At 38.3% G+C, this 23,039-nt stretch overlaps 1 protein-coding gene across 1 annotated transcript in view; it reads left to right on the forward strand.

The window, feature by feature from the left end:
• Nucleotides 1–1,077: 1,077 nt before the first annotated feature.
• TGFBR3 (transforming growth factor, beta receptor III) overlaps nucleotides 1,078–23,039 on the forward strand; it is a 29,721-nt gene continuing 7,759 nt past the window's right edge. Inside the window, exons 1-10 of the mRNA XM_010289827.1 lie at nucleotides 1,078–1,242; nucleotides 3,608–3,755; nucleotides 8,443–8,632; nucleotides 9,916–10,241; nucleotides 10,923–11,072; nucleotides 12,881–13,012; nucleotides 13,273–13,440; nucleotides 15,920–16,219; nucleotides 17,049–17,166; nucleotides 21,310–21,345. Coding sequence (XP_010288129.1) covers nucleotides 1,172–1,242; nucleotides 3,608–3,755; nucleotides 8,443–8,632; nucleotides 9,916–10,241; nucleotides 10,923–11,072; nucleotides 12,881–13,012; nucleotides 13,273–13,440; nucleotides 15,920–16,219; nucleotides 17,049–17,166; nucleotides 21,310–21,345 — 1,639 coding nt within the window. The 5' untranslated portion in view covers nucleotides 1,078–1,171. The remainder of the gene's footprint in view (nucleotides 1,243–3,607; nucleotides 3,756–8,442; nucleotides 8,633–9,915; nucleotides 10,242–10,922; nucleotides 11,073–12,880; nucleotides 13,013–13,272; nucleotides 13,441–15,919; nucleotides 16,220–17,048; nucleotides 17,167–21,309; nucleotides 21,346–23,039) is intronic.

Raw genomic sequence — 23,039 nt, forward strand, 5'->3', positions numbered from 1 at the left:
AGCTGAGTTCGTCCATAGTTTTGCATGCATAATGCATTATATTTTTTTCTTTTTTTTCTGTCTTGCTACTGACCTTCATAGGAAAGCCTTCTTTGTAAAGCAAAGGTCAAAGAGCCAGCCATTTAGAATTCTGTTCTTACAGGACTTTGTGTCTTTGAACGTGATACTTAGTCCTTCTTTGTATTGTGACAATTCATACGTAAAACTATCGCAGAAATACAAACTATTCCTATTTTTCAATGGAAATACTGCTTCTTGGGGTACAGCAATGTAGGCTGTGCATGAGAACTTCATACCAAGTGACTATTTTTTTATGTTTTGCATTGTACAGTAGTGAATGCTCATGATCAGGTAGACAGTTAAAACCGAAAGAGAGATTGAGTATCTACTCTAGAATGTCTTCATTTCAGTTATGGATATTATGGTCAGATTTCCTTAATATCAATAACTGATTTCATCCTCTTCTTGCTATGTTCGATTTTCCATGCACAAGAGAACTGCAGTATTTCTAGACAACACTGACTCTGACTACACAATATATAGGAAAATATATTGAGTAAGGAAATGGAAAATACCTTCTGTGATTTTTTAAAATATGGTAAATTTATAATAACAAGAATAAAACATTTTCTAAAGGGAGAAGGAATTGATCGCAGAAGTTTTCTAGGAGTTGATTTCAAAAGAAAGACTTTTTTAAAGGTGCAAGGAACAAATTAAGTGTATTTTATTCATTTTGAAAAATGCTCACATATTTTGCTTCAGTATTGTTTTCAGATTTCTCTGTAGGTATTTTTTTTCATTAAATATTTAAATCTGTAAATAGAAACTGTTCAGTTTAGAAGTGTATATTTTACATCAGAGGTGTGCTGTGTTGTTGCAACAGTGATCTCCCTTTCAATATTACGTTGATTTGTTGTAAGTGCTTATGATAGGTAATAGATATACCTTTTAGCCTAAAGACCTGTGTCATAAAACACAGTGCCACACTGAAGTAGATGTGGTACATACATGCATGTAAGCTGATATCTATGTGTAAAGGTGCATATACTTTCTTTTTTTTTTTCCCTCTCCAGACCAAGTTTTTCCTCCTTCATGCAACATAGAAAAGAATTTTCTCTCTTTAAATTACCTTGCGGGATACCTGCAACCAAAAACAGCAGAGGGGTGCCTTATGTCTAACTTAGTCCAAGAAAGAGAAGTTCATATCATTGAACTAATCACTCCAAATTCCAATCCATACAGGTAAAGTATCATCTAAATAGACTAAGTCTGTTTGAAATCATAGCTAAAGATGTCATCTGTCTCTTGAAAATCAACTGAAAGTAGCCATTTTGTCCTTAGAAGAAGAGCTTGGACCTTAGTACTTTGCCTTAAATAGAAATTAGTCCTTCAGTATATAAAAATTTTGGATTCTGCTTCCCAATCCCAGGATTTTTCTGGACAAGACTGCAAAGCACAGTTTTTATGGACTGTATCCTGCCCCCCTTCTTGCTCAATCAGTAAAATTTTTTCCAACAATAAGGTGAATAAGGGAATATGAATAAGGGCAGCATCTGACAGACAGGGTTTAAGATGGGACCACTGTATGAGGAGGTGAGAGAGAGGTTAAAAGTAATTTTGAGCTGTCACAGGTAGCGACATCTGGCAGCAAGGCCTAGGGCAGTGGCTACCAAACAGTGGTCCAGAGATTTCAGGTGATCTGTGGTTCATGGTAATTGATCCACAGTTGGTCTGCAGAATCATTACAGTATTTTCTGTCAAGCTTCCTGTTGAGTTTAAGGGCTAGTTTGATAATTGCAAGAAATGTTAAGGGTTGACAGTGGTCCATTGACCAAAAAAGTTTGTAACTAGTGGTTAGGGAAAAGTACTTAACTCTCTGTACATGCTATGAGGATTATCTAAATTGTCAAAGGTACCTTTGGGAGGTAAAACATTTAAAACATTCATCCTTTGCTGGTTTCTCCTAGATCTTAGTGGGACCACATGAATGGGGTTTGCTTCAGATAGTCCTACGTGGAAAAGCTCTTCATAAGTGCTGAGTAGGGATGCCAGAACAGAAATTTACTATGAAACTTAGACAGTTTTCCCTTTTGCAGGAAGAATAGTACAATTTAATCAGAGATAAGGTAGAATTAAAATCCTGTCTGCGTACTGCAGGCACTGGATATCCAACATTGTCCAATTGTGTTCCTCATGCAGTTACATTTGAGCACATCCCGGCCCTAATGAGAAAATCACACAGGGAGATAGAGGTGGGAGGAGGGGTCTTTGCAAGAGGGTAATTATCTCATTGCAAGATGGTGAACCTGGAGCCTGAGAATATTCTTGCCTAGCAACCTTGGGAGAGTAAGAAAGTGCTGAGATGTAGTGGAAGTGGAGTAGGCAAGCCCAAATGATCCGCCTCTGTGTGGCTTGAGTTGCAGCCCCATCCTGGACAGAGCTGTTCTTTAGCATCAACATCATTGTAAGTCCCTTGCAGTGTTACGCAATGACGGCTTGGTCTCCAAGCCCTCTGGGCTTTTGGCTTTGACTGATAGTACAATAGGAATTTGTTTTTCAGATAACACTGCAAAAAGGGCAAAATGTTTAAATGTTTTGTTACTAAAAGTAAAAAAGTAGTAAGTTAAATTCCTCATGCTTCGTTCTTAGTTTTATGTATTATCCACAACTATCTTTACAAAGTTTATATCCACAAAGAAACATACAGAAGCTGAGCCGGGCATGTGTAAAACTGCAGGAGGTGAAACAACGTTCCCAAGATACATTAAGTTTCAGTGCAGAGTATTAGTTGAAACCTGTTACTTGGGGATGAGCATGTTCTTGTGACATTTGGCCCCATGAGATGATATGGAAGTAAAAGTTTTTCTGTTGAATTAATATTTTGCATGACAAGATGTTATTGATGGGTACAAACCCATTTGCTTTACTTATTTTACTGAAGTCTTGAAAGTTTGGATAGTGTTCATCTATTTTCCAGCAAGCAGTAGGCTGGACATCTGTTTTCTTCTCTCTTTTTTTTTAAAGTAAGTATCTATCCAGAAGTATTGGAAACTGAATACACAGCTTAATTCCTCAATGCACGCAAGATCCTAAGCAAAGTAATTTCCACAATTTAACTGCCTAGGCAGAGACACTCCCCAATATAGTATTTGTGGATTTTTTTGGAATAAACCTGCTTAATTTGACTTTTTGCTTTTTTTTAAGGTGGTATTTTGAGCTTTAATACAGTTATAGCCAGAGGAAACTGAAACAGCTATATTTAGGCACTGATGCAGTGAAATAAGAAAACACTATTTACTTTATAAAGCACACTGCTAGTTATATAACTAACCTACCCTAAATAATAGCTGAAATGAGTAGCACACTTCTTGTGAACAAGAGACAAAAATATTATTTGTCTAAAAAGTATTTGTTTCTATTGTTGTGCAAAATCATTTAAGTGTATGTGGAATAACAATCTGTTTTGCACATGTTGTGTTGCCTGGGATAATCTCCAGCATTTTAATCAGCTGGCCAGACAGTGGAAACATGATGGATTGGAAGAAGGGTGATAGCTGAAAATTTCTGGCATTCACATCTAACTTTCTCTCTTATTTTCCACATACAGTGCTTTCCAGGTGGATATAATCGTTGACATTAAACCATCTCAACCAGGTGCCAAACTTGTCAGAGACGTCGTACTTATCCTCAAGTGTAAAAAGTCTGTCAATTGGGTTATCAAGTCGCATGATGTCCAGGGAAAGCTGGAAGTGATTGTAAGTTAAGGCACCTTTGTTTTTTGAGCGGTTTCATACTCATACTGCAACAGTATAAATTCCATTTTAATGTGATATAGTGCTAGACCATATTGATTTCTGAATGTTTTCTCTCTTAGCTGCCTTTTTTAATTATTACTGCATTTCAAGGAGTAAATACAGAAACTATATATGGTTTTCTCATTAACTTTTAATGTATGGGCTCTTAAACTGACCAGCACATCACAGAAGCCAAGTGGTTAGTGCAAGGATTTAGGGTCTATGTCTTTTCAACTTCCGTTGAAGTACCCTGAACACCGTGTTGGATGTTCATCTCCCTTTTTGCTATTACTTTGGTGAGTGGACCTACAGGTTCATCTCAAGTTGGAAAGATGCCTGTGAGTGCAGAATGGATAATCCTAGATATGCGGCACACACCCACATCCCTTTAGAGCTGGAAACTTTTTTACTCCTTCCGCTTGTGGTTGTAGTAGTCTCTATCCCTCTTCCCTGCCAGTACTTCTGTCCCCAGCAAACGTTTGGTCAAATTGCGCTCACCTCTCCTCAGACCACAAATAATAAGTTTAAAAAAAAAACATTAAGACCAGGATCTCTAAAAGCTAAACTTCTGAAACTATACTTTTGCATAATTGGAGGTTCTGATTCGGATTGATTTTTTTTTTTTTGGTACAGACTTTCTGGCTCAGCACCATTTCTACTAAGAAAATGTGTTTTCCCTTGCTCTGAAATAAATCAATCAATCAAATTGGACTGATCTTGCAGCCTATAAGTGTGTGACCTATTTCTGTCTTAAGTGATCAGTTAGGAGCACATTGTACAGTTGAGCTGAATGTTTGCTCAGGACCAGCCAGTGGTGTCCCAATTAACAGTTTTACAGTAACTCAGATACATTTTCAAACTCAAGCTATCTGTATGTATAAGAATTTTACTTTGCTTAGTGGCTTTCTCCTTTTAATGTGTGCAAGGGCAATTCTGACAGGATCCAAACGCTGCTTTGTCTAAGTCTTCTAAGAGGACAGATTGGTAGGCAGGATTTCATGCTAGATTTTGAGAGTGAGAGAAATAAAAGGAAATAAATTACTGTGTTGCTCAGAAAATTGAATGGAAAAATCATCTAGGGGGGATGATGAAATTCCCTTTTGATCCCTGACGCATCTTTATCTTACAGACAGGAAAGGATATTCTGGTCATTCTGTAGGTCCTAAATAATCAGCCCTTAAAGAGAAAGGTCAAGGTTAATTGCCTGGGATTACCACACTTGTAAGCATAAGGGAAAAAAGGAGTGCTTGACTTGAAAGTTTCATTCTGGGTTATTACATAAAATTCACCACTGTGTATTCAGGCCTATATAGGTCTACTTTCACAGGATAGAGAAGGGTGCATTAGTTCACTTGATGCTTGGAGGTAGGCAAAGTACCGTATTTCATATCCGTGAAGGTACCTCTTTATGGATGATGAATTTTCAGGGAGAGAAGTTCTAGAGGATTTTAAAATGTCTAAAGTGCTGCACTTGAGTATAGGAAAGCAAGGCGCTTGTTTTTTTTTAAAGTTCTTCTTTATTAATTATTGAAAGTGTAAGTAAAATTTATAAGTGAAAAATCTTTCTGTAATGAGTGGCAGAAGGTAACAGTTTATTTAGATTAACAAAAAGAGAAAGTAATACTATATATGGAAATGTCAGTATATAAAAGACTTTGTATATTTATGTTAGGATTTGTGAGTAACTGTTTGCTATACTGTTTCATTTATATAGACGCTTCGTTTTCTGAATGTGCGTGTTCTCCTTATTTAGAGGGGGGTGTGGGAGGGAACTAAACACCCCCATGTCATTAAAAAACCTGTACCTCCAGCATTTAGGACCTGTTTGTATATCTATAAAGCTTGAAGGCCTTTCCCAAGCCCAAATTTAGACAACGCATAAAAACATTACTAAACAATTAGGTAATGTTTCACAATGTTCTTTTTATTAGTTGAAGCAGTTCCATGCACTTCAATTTTCCTAACTTCTTGCCCTCAGTACGAATCAGAATTGTCTTGAGGGGATTGGCAACTGAGAGGGAAAGGTTAGTGCTAAGCTGCCTCAAACCCAGGATTGTGAGTTATTAAGGTCTAAGTTCATAGACAAAAAATGAAAAAGACATTCTAGGTCGTCTAGCTCATCTTGCAGCTTGCTGTGTTTCTCGAAACTCTGAAAGAGGACGGACACAAAACCAAGTAAAATGGGAATAACTTCAGGTAAAGTAACTGTACATAGTATGCATGCAGTGCTGCGTTTAACTCCTGTTTGCAGTCTGTCCTTACATCGACGCCTGTGCAGTGCTGGTGTGTTTCTGCGCTTGTGGACTGTCTGCCGCTCACATCGCTTCCTTTGGATTCAGCGTCCTTTCACAAAGCTGTGGGTCGCACAGGGGACAAGGAAGGGAAATTGCAGAAAGAAAATAAGTGTGGTGAGAGGCAAAGAGAGAGGTGAACTGCGCAGAACAAACCTGTGAGGGTTTCAAAGGCTTGGAGGGGCTGTTCTTTACATGAGAGCCCACCAGTTTCTGAAATGGTCTCCCTCTATTCTGAGTAGGTTGGTAGGTGGCTCTGCCTGGTTTCGTACACTGCGTGTGAAGGTGTTGGCAGGGCAGGCAAGTGAAGGAAGCTATGTCTACTCCTGCAAGCCCTTGTGCTCGGTCTTGTTTCATTGAGGCAATGCAGAACTGAACATTTACAGGCTCAGCATGGAGTGAAGAGGTATAAACAAGCCCTGGGAATGGTCAGGTGCCAGCAAGGACAGTAAAATTCTGAGATAATATTTGTTCAGCTGTCTCCTCATGACAAAAAGGAAAAGGAAAGCAGAGAGTGAGATCCAGCAAAGTTAGGGTACCATAATAATTCCACCCCGGTCAAAGCTGTGTCGTAATATGAAAATGTGTGATAAATCATGACCAGATTTGTATCTGTTGAAGATTAAAAGAGTATTTGATCCAAAACAGTAGTGAGGCACTAAAACTATGATACCTGTTGCTTCCTTTTTGTTTCTTCTCTTCAGTGGCCTTTGCTGGGCATTGATAACTGTACTGGTAACAGTATCCTCAGACCAGACACTCTGCACCTAAAATTCTCTTTGACTTCACTTGTGAAGCTGTGAGTGTTTAAAGGATGCAGAACTGGGTCATTAGGAAGAAATGAGGTGGGAGCTAAAGGTAAACTATGCCATTCCGTCTGGACCCTCTATGAGCTTCATTCACTTTGTTCAAAAGCTCCGTTTTGGAGGCCAAGTGGAGAAGTGCAACCGAGCTCGGTGACGCTGGGTAGCAGGTCCGTATGACCACTGTCTAAAAGCGATCTGGGCAAAAGAGATCAGTGCAATCAATCTTTTGATGTTCCAGAGTGAAAGAGAATTCAGATTTGTTCACATTAAGGGAAACCAATGGGGATTTTTAAAAAAAATGCAGTTTATATGATGGAGAAGGTCATCGGGCATGGAAATGAAAGTGTTTATTGCAGAGCATTCAATGATATCATCTGCATATAGAAAGTGCAATTCAGTCACATTGCAGAAATTGTTGAAAAGCGGGTCATCGTGCCTTTCCTGCTGTATGTTATATATGTTTGGCTTGTTCTGCAGTTGTTGATGTGATTGTTACAGTGATAATAGTAATGTGGTGAATGTAAATATAAATAAATATGTGTTTAGCTTTGTGTGAATACGTGTTTAAGTTTAAGATGCCAAGCCATTAAAAGCAAGTTAAAATGTAATACTAGTGAGTATTTTCAAACTGCCCCTCTAACAGCTGGAGATGCTTGTTATATTCCTTTGGCTTGCCCATTTGGACAAGAAAATTTGCAATTTTGCAAAATGTTTACAGTAAAATGAAAGCTAACTGACTGGGTGACTCATCTGTATTGTATGGCCACCTTTGAGGAGCCATTATTTGTGATTATTTAGTAATAAAACTAAGAGGTCAGCCAAGTGCATTTATGAGTTCACTATATTGATGTATTTGTGTAAAACTTATGTTGTTAATTAAATTTTAAATTTTATTTATGTGCAGAAAGTATAGTTTTCTTTTAAGTAGTTTGGCCTTGCATAAACGTGCATGCTCTCACTTATCTCTCAATTAAGCATTTAATTCAGTCTTGTTTAACATACTCAGCGTTTTGCAGGAGGCACACAACATTTCTAGTATGAAGCTCGTTCAGAGAGGCACAGACTATCCTCAGTGCCAGCTGACTTAAACGCATTAGCTGGTATCAGCTCTACTTCATGAGCACGCTATGTTTTGCCTTTTTCAGTAATGCTCATTTGAACAAAGGTTTTCCTATATGTAGTTTAAGTAATTCCCTCGTCAGAGAAATGAAGGAGACTTTTGAAAAATAAGTTGTCATCTGAGTTCACCTCAGAAGTCATTTCAACTCAGTTTTGAAGAACATATGGCATTATACAAACGGCTGTAAATATGTCTTTGTCTTGTTTAGGGATTAACGGTTTCTGACTATCCTGATTTATTGTACTCCAGGCAGCGACTGGGAGGAAGAGGGAGCTTTTCTCCATGTGTGCAGCAGTTCTGTATCTAAGGTGGCAATTTGGTTTATTTCCCAGGTGTTCTTAGTTTGCTGTTATTTAATAGAGTAAAAAACATGTTCCATTTTAAGTATCCTTAAATGGTAAACCATTAACCAAGTTTTTCTTTGTTTTCAGACATCAAACAGTATTGGTTTTGGAAAGGAAACAGAACGATCCATGACTATGAGTAAGTCAGTAGTACCTGATATACCCTCATCACATGAGAGTTTGATCAAGTGGGCTTATGAGCATAACTATAGCCCAGTTACTTCCTACACAAAAGCCCCTGTTGCTAACAGATTTCATCTGCAACTTGAAGATACAGGTAAGCTTGAGATGGACTTTTAGCATATAGAAAAAACCCCAATCTTGTATTTCCAGGAATGCGACAATTTTAAAGGTGCTTTTTCAGTTTTGAAGCTTTGTTATTGCGGGTTGCACTACTTTCACTGGTTGTCATCAAGAATGTTGGTAATATCTATGAATGCTAGTTAAAAAAAAAAAAAAAAAATCTGTGGCTTTTTGATTAGAACAGTCCAGGCAAATTGTGTTATTGCCTGAAATGTTGATGGAATTAAATGGTTATAGTTTATCTAACTCACAAGCCATTATAGCTGACCATGCTTAATGTTTACTGCAATGGACTTCAGCAACTGCTTATCTTGTTAGTTAATACATCCAGCTTTGATTTTTTTTTTTTTTTTAAAGTATAAGCATAGTGTTTCCTTGAGACAAGTAAATAAACTTTTAAATTGTTTACAGACAAATCTGGCTTGCTAAAGAAGTCTGAGCAAACAGAATAAATACAACCATTTAAAAAAAAAAATTATTATTTGGCCAATGTCATTGCTGATATAAAGATATCTGGGTCCATTGAAGCTAGTGGAGTTGCATCTGCTTCTTCACTAATTCTGAATTTCAACCACTAAAAATATCGTACAGCTGTTTTGATAAACCTTATGTTCCCATTAATTTTATCAGTTGCACTCTCATGGGTTACAGATAATCATCTGCTTGGGCCAGATGTTGAGATTTCTGTCCTGAGCTTTTATTCTTCAACATACACAAATCTGGTCACGATACAAATAAAATGGTCTGCCCAAAAAAGTGTGTATAAGCTGGGAGATGGATAGTGTTCTCATTTACTCAGTATAAAGTTAACTCTTGTTTAACTTCACTCTGGTTGTATAAGTAGTTCCACAACAGTGGAGTGACTGAATTTGTGATGGAGCAGGTAATGGAAGAATTTCACCCAGTGATTTGCACTTAGGCTTTTTCAGCAGCACTAAAATAGTGTATTTGCTGAATGTGATGTTTCTTTTACCTCTGTGGTTGCCTTTTGTATATAATAGGCCCACTCCTTGTTTTCAGCTTTTAGTGAGATAGATTTCTAGCAGGGACTGAATTTAGATGCCTCTAACAACTAAGCCCTTAGTGGAGGAATTGTGGCTAGTTACCTGAAAAGTACAAAGAGGCTGCTTTGGATGTGCTTCTGAAACGTCCTTTCTGGATAATTTTTTTTTTTTGGTATGAAAATGGTTAGTTCTGAACACTTAAGAAAAATATCTAATAACCTAATGTTCTTTTTTTTCCTTCTTTTCTTTTTAGAAGAGATGAATGATGAAGAAGACCATTCCCTTCCTCCAGAGCTAACAGAATTGCTGGGTGCTAACCCACTGCCTGCTCCAAAGAATCCTGCATTAAGTGATGGCCTGACTTTTCCTTTTCACATTAACAGAGGAAGACATGACACAGTGGGAGATGGAATCTTCCCGTCCAGGGATTCAGTGGATGCATTAATAAATCATGACTTTGAGCATTCCCTCTCAAAACACAAAGAACCTGAAGAGGTTCAGGGCAGTGCTGATGTAGCCCTGTCAATAAAGTGTGATGACAAAGTCATGACAGTAGCTGTAGAAAAAGACTCTCTGCAGGTTGGTGTGAACTCTTATTCTCAAATTTGGGCAGGCTTTTTTGGGCACACCATTTTATTTGTATTTTGATTGAAAGAATAAATGTTCTAAGATCTACAGCCATCACCACCCAACCCCCTAAAAAATAATTTGGTGAGGAGACTATACTGTAGATATTCTTTGCCATAACTCAGGGTCATGTTTCCTCTTCCCAACAATCCGGTAGTTTGTAGAGGGATTTCTGATTAAAGCTTTGCAGGGTTGGTTCTGTCAAAAAATTGCTGTACTCAACCATCTGGCTGAGTTTTTAATCTCCAAAGTACAAAGAAGCTGCTTTTGATAGCCATGTGAGACCTGAATAGATCTGTCTTTACCATCTACCAGCTGACAGGTTGCTTGCGGCCATTTGCGTTGCGGAAAAGAGCCTGATACAGACAGCATTTTTAGCTCATTTCAGACCAAACAGAGTCAGCATTATTAATCACCAGATTAATAATGAACCTGTTGTTTTCTTTGTTCCATGTTACATTTATTCCCTGTCTGTCATGTGTAACAGCATTTTGAGAGTGACCTTCCCTGGATGTCAGTACAATGAACTTCACTTCCTCTTATCAGCAGTCATGAACAGTATTCTGAGCTGCACTTTAAGCAAGAGCTTAACACAGTTGTGTGTCAGCCACTTACAAAGTGCCTTTGTTTCAGGCTAGTGGCTACACAAGGACAGAACTCTCGCTGCTGGATCACTCTTGCAAAGCCAGGATGAATGGTACCCATTTCATTTTGGAGTCTTTGCTGAACAAATGTGGGACTCGGACAGCATATATCTTGAACAAGATTGTTTATTTTAATTCTGTGAGTATTTTACAAAGAGGAGCCACCTTCTGCACTGCACATCATAGTGGTACAAGGAAGCCATTGTAGTTAGCATTAGCCTTAGCAAAAAGTAGGCATCCTGATCTTTTCCTGTCTAGCTCAAACCTAGCTGCAGCTACAGTCCCTGTATTCAAGGAGGTATGAATGCTGCACATCCAGTGTGCTTCTGTGGTCAGATAGTATCCCAAAGGAAAAAGGAGGAGGTAGAGTTAAATACTCTTAAAAAAACTGCATGGTTGCACTTTGGGGACCATCTGTACCAGTCTCAGGGAAGTTGCATGAGCTTTCCCTATGCAGCTTTGATGTACCCATACATAAGCACTACTATGTAGCTATAAGGATGAATAGGAATTAAGTTTTGTGATTGCACAAAGCAGTACCATTTAATTAATATGCTGAATTATTTTAAGTGAAATGTTTTCTTCCAAAATTGTGTGTGAAAAAGGCTTTCAAGATGCAAAGAAAAGACATGATCTGTGCATGCTCCTCTCTTACAATTTGGTTTCATATTTGCTATCAGTTGATGTACGTGATGAAGGGACTCTTGAGTACTTCTATATGAGTAATAATGCTAAGGAGCCCAGTTAGGTTCTAAGCGACTGCTTCCAGACTGGCTCATCTTATGAGCTTGAGTACAGTCCAGCTAATCTGGGTTGGAAAGTAATGACACGTTTCTCTTGCTGAGCTTTCCAGTACAGAGAAGTAACCTTGGCAAATGATGGAAAGCCTGTGGTCCAACCCAAACACAGCTAAGGCAATCTGATCTGACCTTGCCTGGTTAAAACTGTTCTATACTGGCAAGTGTGTAGCACCTAACTTTAGAAACAGTCCAAAACCAAGACTGTGGATAGAAACATCTCCATGTTCAGAATAGCACGTGTCTGGAGCTAAATACTATCATTGTCCCTATATTCTATTATGGCCCAAACTAAAGTGGATATTTGCCTCCTCTCCTTTCTCCATGATGTCTTTTAATAGTCTTGGCTACTCTTAAACTCTGAATCATGTATGGAATCTTTCAGAATTTGGGAGCATTTCTGCTAAAAAATAAACACCGTGGAGTGGAATCTCAAAGAGTGTATATGTCACTTCTTAGCAGTTGCTCTATGTCCAAGAAAACAAAGATGAAGTCCTGGAAGGGGGGAGGGACTAGCTGAGGAGCTGTAGGGCATACAGAAACAGAGTGGGAAAACAAAATGAGGAATTTTCAGGTGAAGAAATGGAGAAGTGTGCAAAAGAGGGAAGAAAGAGGGGGGGGAAGTCAGTAGAAATTCAGAGAAAACCAAGGGGAAAATGAAGAAAGGGACATAATATTTTTGCAGGTACAGCTCTGAAAAAAAATATGCAAATGACAGAAGAGAAAATCCTTTAATGACCCTAATACTTTCAGTGACTTTTCCATGAGTGCATTAAGGAAAACTGTAAGTTGCAAAAAATCACTTTAGAAAGCCATTTCTTTTTTCAGTGTTAGTTATAGAAATACCAGAAATAGAATGGAAATGCTAGGCTGCTTATTCAGACACCAGCACCCAGACTGGTGTCTTTGCTGGTTCTGAATTCCAGAAAAAAACTAAGGAGCGTTCTCTAAATATAACCTACGTATCTGGCATGCCCAGCACAAGGCTTTGTTTAAGCACATCTGTTTAAGATGTGCTTTCACCATCTCCTTAGCTGGTGCACTTCTTCTGGCCTTTGCATTGTTCTGAAGAGAGAAGAAAATAATAATCATGAAGAGAGAGTGCTCAGTTATCACCTAATCTTATGCGTTTGCAATGCCTTTTGTGCAGATTGTCATTCAGCTGTCATCACCAGCTGAAAGCAGCGGCTTTGATGATGATGACATGGAGTCGGGTGATAATGGATTTCCAGGGGATGCTGATGAGGGAGATGTTGCTTTCTCAAGCTGGCCTGAAATAGCGGTATGTTACTCTTGGGTTTGCACCTGACAATAGAGAAATGTCTATTGTAATAGGTGCTTTACATAAATTACATTAATTGTATAGCAATTAATTTGTCTTTTAACACATTTCTTTTCACTTCTATTTCTCGTGACCCTGTTGAAGATTTGCACTAAATAGATGGAATGTAGGTGGGCCTGTATTGTATATTCCAAATTTGTCCTTATCCAGCTACCACTCCTGACTCCTGACCAAGGATATTATTGGTTTTTTCATTTCAGTTCAATTGCACGCTGCACCAGCCAGAGGATGACAGAGGCATGTTCTGGCCTCCTGAACCACACATCACCAATGTGACCTTCAACATGGAGCTGTACAAAACAGATCTGTTCCTTGCTCCCTCCCAAGGACTCTTCTCTGTTGCTGAGAATGGGCCAATATATGTAGAGGTAACAAACTGAAAAAGGCTTTTAAACTAATGGAAACAAGGCCGTGCAAGTTAGCCAAATCTGTTCATGTCAGTTGAAAGGTCTCATTGTGCAGTTGCTTTAGGCAGACAGGTAGGCACTTTGGTGGCTGCAGAGAACAGAAACTGTTGGGTAAGAAGTAGGATGATGTTTTGGGTCAAAACCAAAGGATTCCTGAAAAATGGATTAATTTAACTACAACGTGAATTGGTCATTCTTGCCAAGTCTGCTTTTCTGTGCAGAATTTAAAGGTGGTCTCTGAGCTTTTGCTCTGAACTGGCATTTCCTGATGAAGACTTCAGGGTTCCTTTCATTGGGTAATACAGCTTGGATGTAGACATGCAAACAATCATTACATATGCTAGTGTTCTGGGGTTACAAAGTTAATACAGATTCTGATCTCTCTCCAATCCACTTAGAAACACAAGTTACAATCCTTTGAATGCTATCACTCAAGAGATCTAGCAGCTTTAAATAAATAAGACCAGCAAAATTAACAGTCAGATACCCTCGACTTCAGGTGCATTTTGGATGTGGTAATATTTCCATGTGTTAGTAAGTTGCTTATGACATCTGGGGAATTTCAAACAAACACAGTCAGTGTTTCTAAAGATGGTAATGTGAACAGAATTTTAAATTTTTCAAATAATGGTAGGCATTAATCATAGAATCATTGTTTCAGTGTGGTGTGTCTCTTCCTCATTCTCTACCCAGTGAAGAGTGCTTAAGATAGTTGAAGCAAAAAGAAAGTATGTCATGCTCAGTTAATACGTTTATAAAAGACACATTTTTTTTTTTTCATTTGGATAAAACCGGCTGCTTCCTTCAGCGATCTGGGATGAATCCCCCTGGCTCCAAGCCCTCTGGATTTGTCTGGCTCTGGAGCTGTTTATTCAGACAGATGTTCTGATTTCTTCATCACCTGTCCTGGCAGAAGCCTTTTTTTTCTGTTTCTTCTTCTTGCACAGTGGAAAATCTGTATCAGTTTTGAACTTTTGTGACTCCATTTTTAGCTGACACAGAAATTTTTTTTGTTTTAATTTTTGTTTCTGTTTTGCTTTTATGATTACCAAATATATTTTGGTTTTTTGGTCAATAAATTGCTTAGGTCATAATCTGTAAGAACTCTATATCTCCCATTTCTTTCCCTGCTTTTTTTTTTTTTTGTATTTGAATCTTTGGCTTTTTTTTCTTTGTTCTCTACTGTCATTTTCTTACCATATTTTGGTCTTACCTTCCTCCTGTAGTTCTCTTCTTTTCTTGAGATATCATTCATCCTTTTATTTATGATAGCGTTTCATGAAGCTGTAGTATGCCTGTCCTCTTTGCCATAATTTCTTTTTTAACTAGTTCACACCATCAGCTTGTTTACCTGTCAGTATCTGTGTCTTGACTTTCATTCATCAGTCTTTATTTCTCTTCTTTTTATAAGATGGTCTGTCTGCTTAGTAGCTTCAGCACATTCCTTCATCTCTAATTTGATTGCTGCTCACATAAGGGAGAGAAAAAGCGAGAAATGTCTTTATTCACTGCACAACTACAGCATGCAAAAATTTCTGTATAGACCACAGGTAAATTCGGCAGGCATTTCCTTAAATTACATGTGCAGCACATATGGATTAAGTATACATTTAAGGCACATTTCTTCTAAGAAGGAAATTATTTCTTGTGGAATTGTTTTCATCAGGCAGTGCTAATGGTTAGGCACAAAACTTCTGTTGTTTATTAAGGACTACATGCTTAATTTGTTACAAATTCAATTTAATTTTTTTTCCTAATTATTATTTAGTATTTGTTGTCTGCATTCCAGTGCAGCTGAATAACATCAGTGCCCTGGAAGTTTGCAGTCTTCATTATTTTTCATAAAAGAATATGAATTTCAGACTTACAATAAACTAAAAGGATCATTTCACAAGAAATTACAGCTTTTTAGGAGGCTCCCTTGTCCCCCAGTCCAAAAAAAACCACACGTCAGACCATGACCTCCTCTCTGCCTCTGCATTCCTCTCTTGGCTGGGGGTGGGTTTGCTGTTGTTTCTGTTGCTTTTATTTTTTTTTCTTTTTCATTAAAGTTTCAAACAGATACAAAGACAAGGAATTAGTAATTGACTGCCATATAACTCTCTTATAGTCTCTGTGTCTAAGGGAAGCAGTGCCATCTCAGGTGGCAGTTGCAGTCATTAACTACGTGTCTGATCTGGACAGGGTTTTTCATCTACTTTCGGAAAGATAAGGGATTGCTGTATTTATGCATGGTTATGCTATTAAACAGCTGCCGGTTTTGAAACCGCAGATTTTCTGTCTCTCAGTTTGACAGTCTACCCTTAACATTTAGCCTTCAAAATAGCTCAGACTGGAAGTGGCACTGGAAAACTGCTTTAAAAATTGTTGAAAATGTTAATGAAATGTGAACTAAAAATGTCATTTCTGAGATCTTACCGTCTCTTTCTTTTTAATGCAGGTGTCTGTGACTAAAGCTGACAGATCCTTGGGTTTTGCTATTCAAACATGCTTTGTTTCCCCGTTTTCAAATCCAGATAGAATGTCTGACTACACCATTATAGAAAACATTTGTCCTAAAGATGAATCTGTTAAATTCTACAGCATTGAAAAGGTGAACTTTCCAATACCACATGCACAGAAGGACAAAAAAAGATTTAGCTTTGTGTTTAAACCAATGTTCAACATCTCACTGCTCTTTCTTCACTGCGAGTTGACTTTGTGTACAAATAAAGACAAAGATACTCAAGGACTGCCAAAGGTCAGTAATTTATCGAAGTCTAAACTTCTGATTTATGTGAAAATAAGATTTTTTTTTTTTATCTGAACTTTGAAGTGAATAAATGGTTTTCCATGGAATTGATGTAATGAACATGATATCTCTAGGCTCTAGATTTTAATAGATAAGAGTTGTGATGCTGTACGTTTTGACTGCATAATTTACGGTTTCTGATTAAATTTCATTAGGTGGTTATGTGGGTTAAATAGAAATTGCTTTTTCTTGCGCAAGTGGTTCAGATTTATCTTTGCTATCCATATCACATCCATATCCAAAGCGCAAACAATGTTAGCTTTAATTTCCAAAGACATGCATAATATCAGATAATAGTGCAATCCAATTGTTACAAAAGAGAATTGCCAAATTTTGTTTTATAACTAGTCAAAACAGCTGTAAATTAGTTGTTAAGAAATGTGTTCTAAGAATTTGGAATTTATTTTTACTTTAGGGTTTATGCATAATGTCCTTAAAATGTATTTTTTTTTTAGAGATGATTTGTCAGTGTTGATCAACAAACATGTTTGTGGCTATGGTTTTGGCTACCAGATGTTTAAAAAACATTTAACCTAGTATAAAATGTTGCTACCATTTAAGTTCAATAGTAACACTCTCATAAAGATTGGAGGATCCTTAATGAAGGCAAAGGTTGTGTCCTGAAGCACAGCTAAGATTTACCTTTGCCAGTACATTGCACGGGGCTTGTTTGGAGGTACTCCTCTTGTTTTGATAAATAATATAAGAGAAAACTGATAATGAGGCAACTGTGCAGATGGGTGACTCTGACCTCACACAGTGTTTTTTCCACTCGTAGTGCATTCCTCCCGATGAAGCTTGCACCTCTCTCAATGTGGATATGATCTTGGCCATGATGCACAACAAGAAAACCTTCACCAAGCCCCTTGTAGTAACACATGAAGGAAAACCAGAAGGTATGAAAATGAGCTTGAACTGTTTAATAAAATTATGTATATTATATTGTGTAACATACAGCTGCTTGAAATGAGGGAGTACTCCTAGTATGTGGCATTATATAATCTTGTGGTGATACTGTGTTTGTAAGATGTTACTTGTTTAGACATTTCTCTGGCAGCAATTATTGTGGCAGTTCATTGCTGTTTTTTAACTGTCTTTATTGATCTCCGGACATGTGGTTTTGCCAGGCATTGAGAAAGGAATACTACAGTACACAACAATATGGGTTTCAGAAGTATGAACATATGGGTAGTGCTTCCAGCAGCTTCTTGTTGCCCAGAGATCAAAGGCAGTGCTCTGCTTGCTGCTGTATCATTTCTTTACTGTGCTTGTAAATATATATTTAGGAATAACAACAATGGAATTATGAAGTATTGAGTATGCTAAAGCGTGATAAGTTTGTAAAGCAAAGGGGTGGCCACTGAGGAGAGACTCATTAGACTGTTAAACTATTAAGAGCAAAAGATCAGATGCACAAGGGTATTTTAGCTCCACTTTGGTGGGGCTTGTTTGTTTATGTATGATTTATGGAAAAAAGACACGTGTGGCTAGTAACTGGTTGAAGGAGTTGGAAATGCCGAAGAGCGCCGAGACAATGCCGAACAGCATGATCAGACTGTACTGTAGCTGAAGATTGTGCTCTGTGAGTGATGGGAAATAACTGTTTTCACGCTTTCATTTAATTTGAAAGTTTTTCTTAGTGAATCCCTCTGACAACAGCACCAGTCCTGTTCTGATACATTCATAGAAGTAAATATATGTGTGTTATCTTTTCTTTTTGTTTTAGCATGTGAATTTAATCACAAGCTTCAGTGGCTTCATGTGCACATCAAAATCTTCCAATTGTGTTCAAAGGCTGTTTGGCCTTTGGAAAGCCTTTTGGGGAGTGTCAAAAGGATGGTGATCAGAAGTCCCTTAACCTCTGTTGTACAGTGGTTTAGTCTTCCAACAATTTAAAGTACCATACAGCATTGCTAGGGGACACAAGCAACAACTGTTTCTGTTTAACTCTGCAAGTCAGTTCATGTTTAATTTTGGGGGTTTTTTACAAATTAGTTAATACAGATCAAATCCACTGTGAATTAAAGGCAAGTATTTGATCTGTTGGTGTGGTACAATTACAACTGTGCTTTGGGCCTGATTCTGCACTCTTTCTTTTTGCAAAGCTCTTTTCTTTTTTTTCTTTTTTTTTTTCCTTCTCTGCAGTGGTTATTCTATTGGGAATGAGTAAATCCTGCAACTGAAGATCAGCTTTCAATAAACAGACTCGTACTCTGAGCTCTCTTGCCCTTCTGATGTGTGGAGCATTGTACGCAGCTCCCGTCTTGGGCTCCACTCAGAATGTTGTCTTTGTCAGAGGCACAAGGTCTTAGTGTGCAAAGATGAGCTAAATTTATAAAGATTAGTTACAAGACAGCAGTGTGATAGAGTATTTTGTTGCATTGTGGGTATTTAGTCTAATTGTGGGATGTTTGGTGGAAATCTCCCCAGCATATCCAGCTTTCAGACATAATACAAAGCGGCACATTAACAACATAGCTTTGTTGGTACGCAGTTGCTCTGCCGTGAATCAAGCAAGCCCTTTCTAAAAGCCAAATGCCATTGTTGGCCAATATGTGAACCTGAGATTCAGAGTGAAATTATATCACATTACTGAATGGGAGAATTTACATGTCAGGGTTGGTGTTCTTCATTTTCTTTCATGTGAACAGGCCAGCTTTCATTGTTGTAAACCATGTTATGTGAGTTACTGCCATTGGATCTGCTCTCCAAGCCAAATGGAGAAGCCATGCGTTTGACAGAACAAACTGGTCATTGCAAAGGTGTTGTCTTTTTTTCTTCAGCCATGAACTTGTGACTGTCATTGACACTAATAGAAGTCACAACTGTATATCTAAATGAGAATAAGTCTTCCTTCCCTTCTAATTTTGTTAGTTATTTACAAACTCAGTTGCTTATATTATTGCAGTAGATCCCAATAGAAGTGTCTGAAACCTAATTCCATGCCACATTCTTTCCCTTTGCATTCCTCCATTTCACACACATGCTCTCCCCCGCTTCAATGGAAGGCATATGGAAGGCCATTTAAATGCTAGGAAATACGTGTTCTTTTGTTGAAATAATCTACCAATGTCATTGTTCAGATTTTTGCTAAGTGTGGAAACTTTATGTTATTATTTCTACAGTGAAAGGAGACAGGTCATAGGAAGAAGGTCAAGTGAGCAGCTAACAAGTGCCTCTATCCTACAGAGGTATAGAAAATCATGATAATTTCTAAAGGCTGGCTGCTGATATTTTTAAATTAAATGCTTTTCCTCAACCTCAAGGGTTCCCCACTGCTTCTGTGTTGCTCTGAGCAACCCACACTAAAATACATGTAAGAACTGGGTGACTGGGGAGAATTGATAATGGGCTACACAGCCTATCATTAATTAGCAGATTTTATATTCTCTGTAGAGAGGCCAATGACAGAACGAGCACGGAAAATTCATTCTCCCCTCAGCTCAGAAGGCATTTTCTTGGCTCTTGGGATATGCTAGTGGAGTGTTTGAACAATCTGATAGTGCCCTTACCCATGTTTGTACTGTTCAGTGCTCCTTGGTTTCAGTCCAGCTCTCCTCACAAATCTTACATTCAGTTATGCTTTCGCTGTTATGTGCGCTCAACAACTTTCCAGCTTATTTGTGTGTGCACACGCAAACCCCTCTATGTTCTCACCTGTTTCCTACTACTGTTCCACCTCTTTCCTACCATCCTGCCAAGAGTGATCTGGAAAAGATACTCGTATGTTAGAAGAAGTGACAATAATGCAGTTTAAGAATAAAATGCTTTTTTGGATATTGTAGGCATGTGTGTCTCAGAGCCTAAGGATCTTATGGGATATTGCTGGTAGTTTAGGCTGTCATTTGGGTTTCAGAAGTTAAAAGCATAGTCTTGGTTTAAAAATACTTTAAATATATTTATTTTCAGTATTTTTGAGCTGCTGTGTTGACATAGCAATTAAACTTTTTTTCAGTTGCTAAAGATACAAAAACAAGTATTAGGACTGTGTCTTATCAAATCCTTTTACAGCTGTTGCACTGAACACACTCAGGTATGCCAGAATTTAAATGAGATCCCTAGGTTACTGGGCAATCCAGAAGCAAACTGCAGCTAACCAAACAGGTCCTCGGGTCTGAAGCCAGAATTTCTGTCTCTTCTGCTTGAGGTGGCATTCTTGGAGGAAGATAAGAGAAGCCAGTTAAGCAAAAGAAAGGAAAATTCTTCATTTTTTAACATGTTTACTTGTCTCTTTCTGTTACGTGCTGATAATGATGATGATATTTGATATTCATGCCAAGAATAATAGCTTTGATAGAATAGCTATGATCTTTTATTTCCCATATGTAATTAAAAAACAAAACAAAAAAAAACACCCAACTTCCAAGACAGAATACCAAGTAGGACTTAGTAAAATGTGTGAATCAACACATATTCATGCAGTTTGGACAAGGCAGTGTGTATCATGCCATACTACTGACTCTTCTTTAGACGTGATAGCTAGTGTTTGACGTTTGGGTTTTGGGGGTTTTTTTGGTGATTTAGCATGCTGGTATCTCATGTTTGTGATTAGTGAGTAGTCAGATGAATGTAATCACCTTAAAACAGCCTTTGCAATCTGTGCTCTTTAAGAGTTCCACATAGGGATAGCCAGAGTTACTGTGGGTCAGATCTGATGGCATCTGGGTGGGAAAGGTTGCGGCGTACTTGCCAGCAAAATATATGATGCATGAACACCAGAGTTACTGTGGGCCAGATCTGATGACATCTGGGTGGGAAAGGTTGCAGTGTACTTGCCAGCAAAATATATGATGCATGAACTATACTGTAGATATGTTCCCCCGAGGAATGATCAATATATGAATAGAATTTTTCTGATCTGAGCAAGATTATAGAATTCAGACTAGTTTTCATGAAATTCCTGGTTTTTAAAAATTACGATTAATGTCTTTCTGTCAGATCAGATCCTGAAGGTTGCTTACATAGTTTGTAGGCCGTATGTGGAACTCTCTCTGATTAACGTTTTGTGGGTTTTGTTTTTGCTTTTTTTAAAAAATTAGATCCTTCCCTTCCAAAGCCAAATGTGAGACAGCCACGTAAGTAACTCTTAACAAATCTCTTTTAACCCTTAACCCTTTAAACCCTAGTTTACAGTCTAGAAAGTATTCGATTAATGAAGAAAATTATCTTCAAGCTTTCTGAGAGAGTGTGTGTGTTTAAATTCTGGGACAGAACAGAATTCTGACTGTGTTGCTGATTGAGAGATTCCCATCAGGGTTTAGAGAGAAGGGCTGTGACCTTTTGTGTATGTGAAAATCAAATTTGGGAAAACCCCACTGAGAGTCTCAGCCTGAGCGAGTTCATTTGCTGATGTGTGTATGTATTTCCCCCTTCTCTGCTGATGCCACTGCTTCCCAAAACAGGGTTTCAGCACCAATGCCATCGTACTGAGCTCCTGTGTCCTACTCCAAGCCTCACTCCTACCTGCACCGCAGCTGGCCACATCCCCAGTTACTCTGGCACCAGCACTTATAGGTCATGCTGCAGATGCTATCACTGACTGGATATGGATTACTTTCTTTGATTTTTCTGTTGTCTTGGTGTAGTGAATTAACCAGGGTCAATTACTGACTCAGGAAGGGAAGAAAAGGAGAGAAGCAGCACCAGAAGACAGTAATAAACAGGAAGGTGAAGATGATTTGTAGCCAAAAACAAGAATGAATGGAGAAAAGGGAAGATTAGAAGAGGAAGTGCAAAGAAGGTTTTTTCCTCTGCTCCAGTCCCTGTGTCTTTGGGACTAAATTTGCTCAAAATAGCGAGGGGAATGAGAAATTATGCTTCTGCAACTTCAGCCTCCATGTGACTTTCTCCTCTTCGCTAAGTTTCATCCTAACAGGAGAGGACACTGGCTGGTGCCTTGTGCAAAAACCAGTTGAGTTTAGGAGAGTCTTTTCTGTTTGCATTTAAAATGACCAGATGTGGCCAAAGGAATCAGAAATAGTGTCGTAGAAGAAATGGGAGAAAAACCTTCTAAGCCACTATCTGTCAGGTGTTGGGCATGCAAACTTGGTCTCAGGCACCCAGAAATGGGTCCTGAAGGCCTTTGACAACAGGAACTGCTGGAGAAGACATTTTTCAAAAGGGGAAAGGAGAATGGCCCTGAGGCTCTCAGGAGCTGTTGGGCAGGGGGTGTCAATAGGGACATCTGCTGGATGCAGGAACATGTGACGTGAGGGTGTTGGTTGCATTTTGAGAGCTGAAATTTCACGGAAGGATACTACTGAGAAGATCCAGTCAGCTCATTTCCTGGCCAGCTTAGGCCAGCGAATAGCATTTTACTGACTAAGCCATTTTGTGCACTGGGAGACATTAAAAATACTGAAACTAGAAATTAATTTTGTAAGAATCTTAGCAAAATGATTGCTAAGAGTGGTTTGGGGTTTGTTTGGGTTTTTTTAAGTATTTCTAATCACCAAAAAAAAAAAACACAAAAGCCAAAAGTTTTTTTCTATTTAGATGGTTAACATTGGGGGGCAATACATCCAGGAACCAGGGGCTATTACCCGTGAAATGGTACTGCAAAAGGACCTCTCCCCTGGAAAGTGATTTGCATGTGTGTGTGGTTCTATTTTTGTGTTCTGGAATTAATTTCAGTTATTGAAAGCATTGCCAAATGTGAAAAACAATTGTTTCTATTTATGTTTTCGCTGACTTTTTGCTGGCATCTCTTCCTTCTTAACAGCAGTTCCGTTCTCCACCTAGATTTCAGACCAAACTTGCAGCAGATGTA

Source organism: Phaethon lepturus, unplaced genomic scaffold (genome assembly GCF_000687285.1).
Source record: "Phaethon lepturus isolate BGI_N335 unplaced genomic scaffold, ASM68728v1 scaffold2046, whole genome shotgun sequence".
NCBI classification, from domain to species: Eukaryota; Metazoa; Chordata; class Aves; order Phaethontiformes; family Phaethontidae; genus Phaethon; species Phaethon lepturus.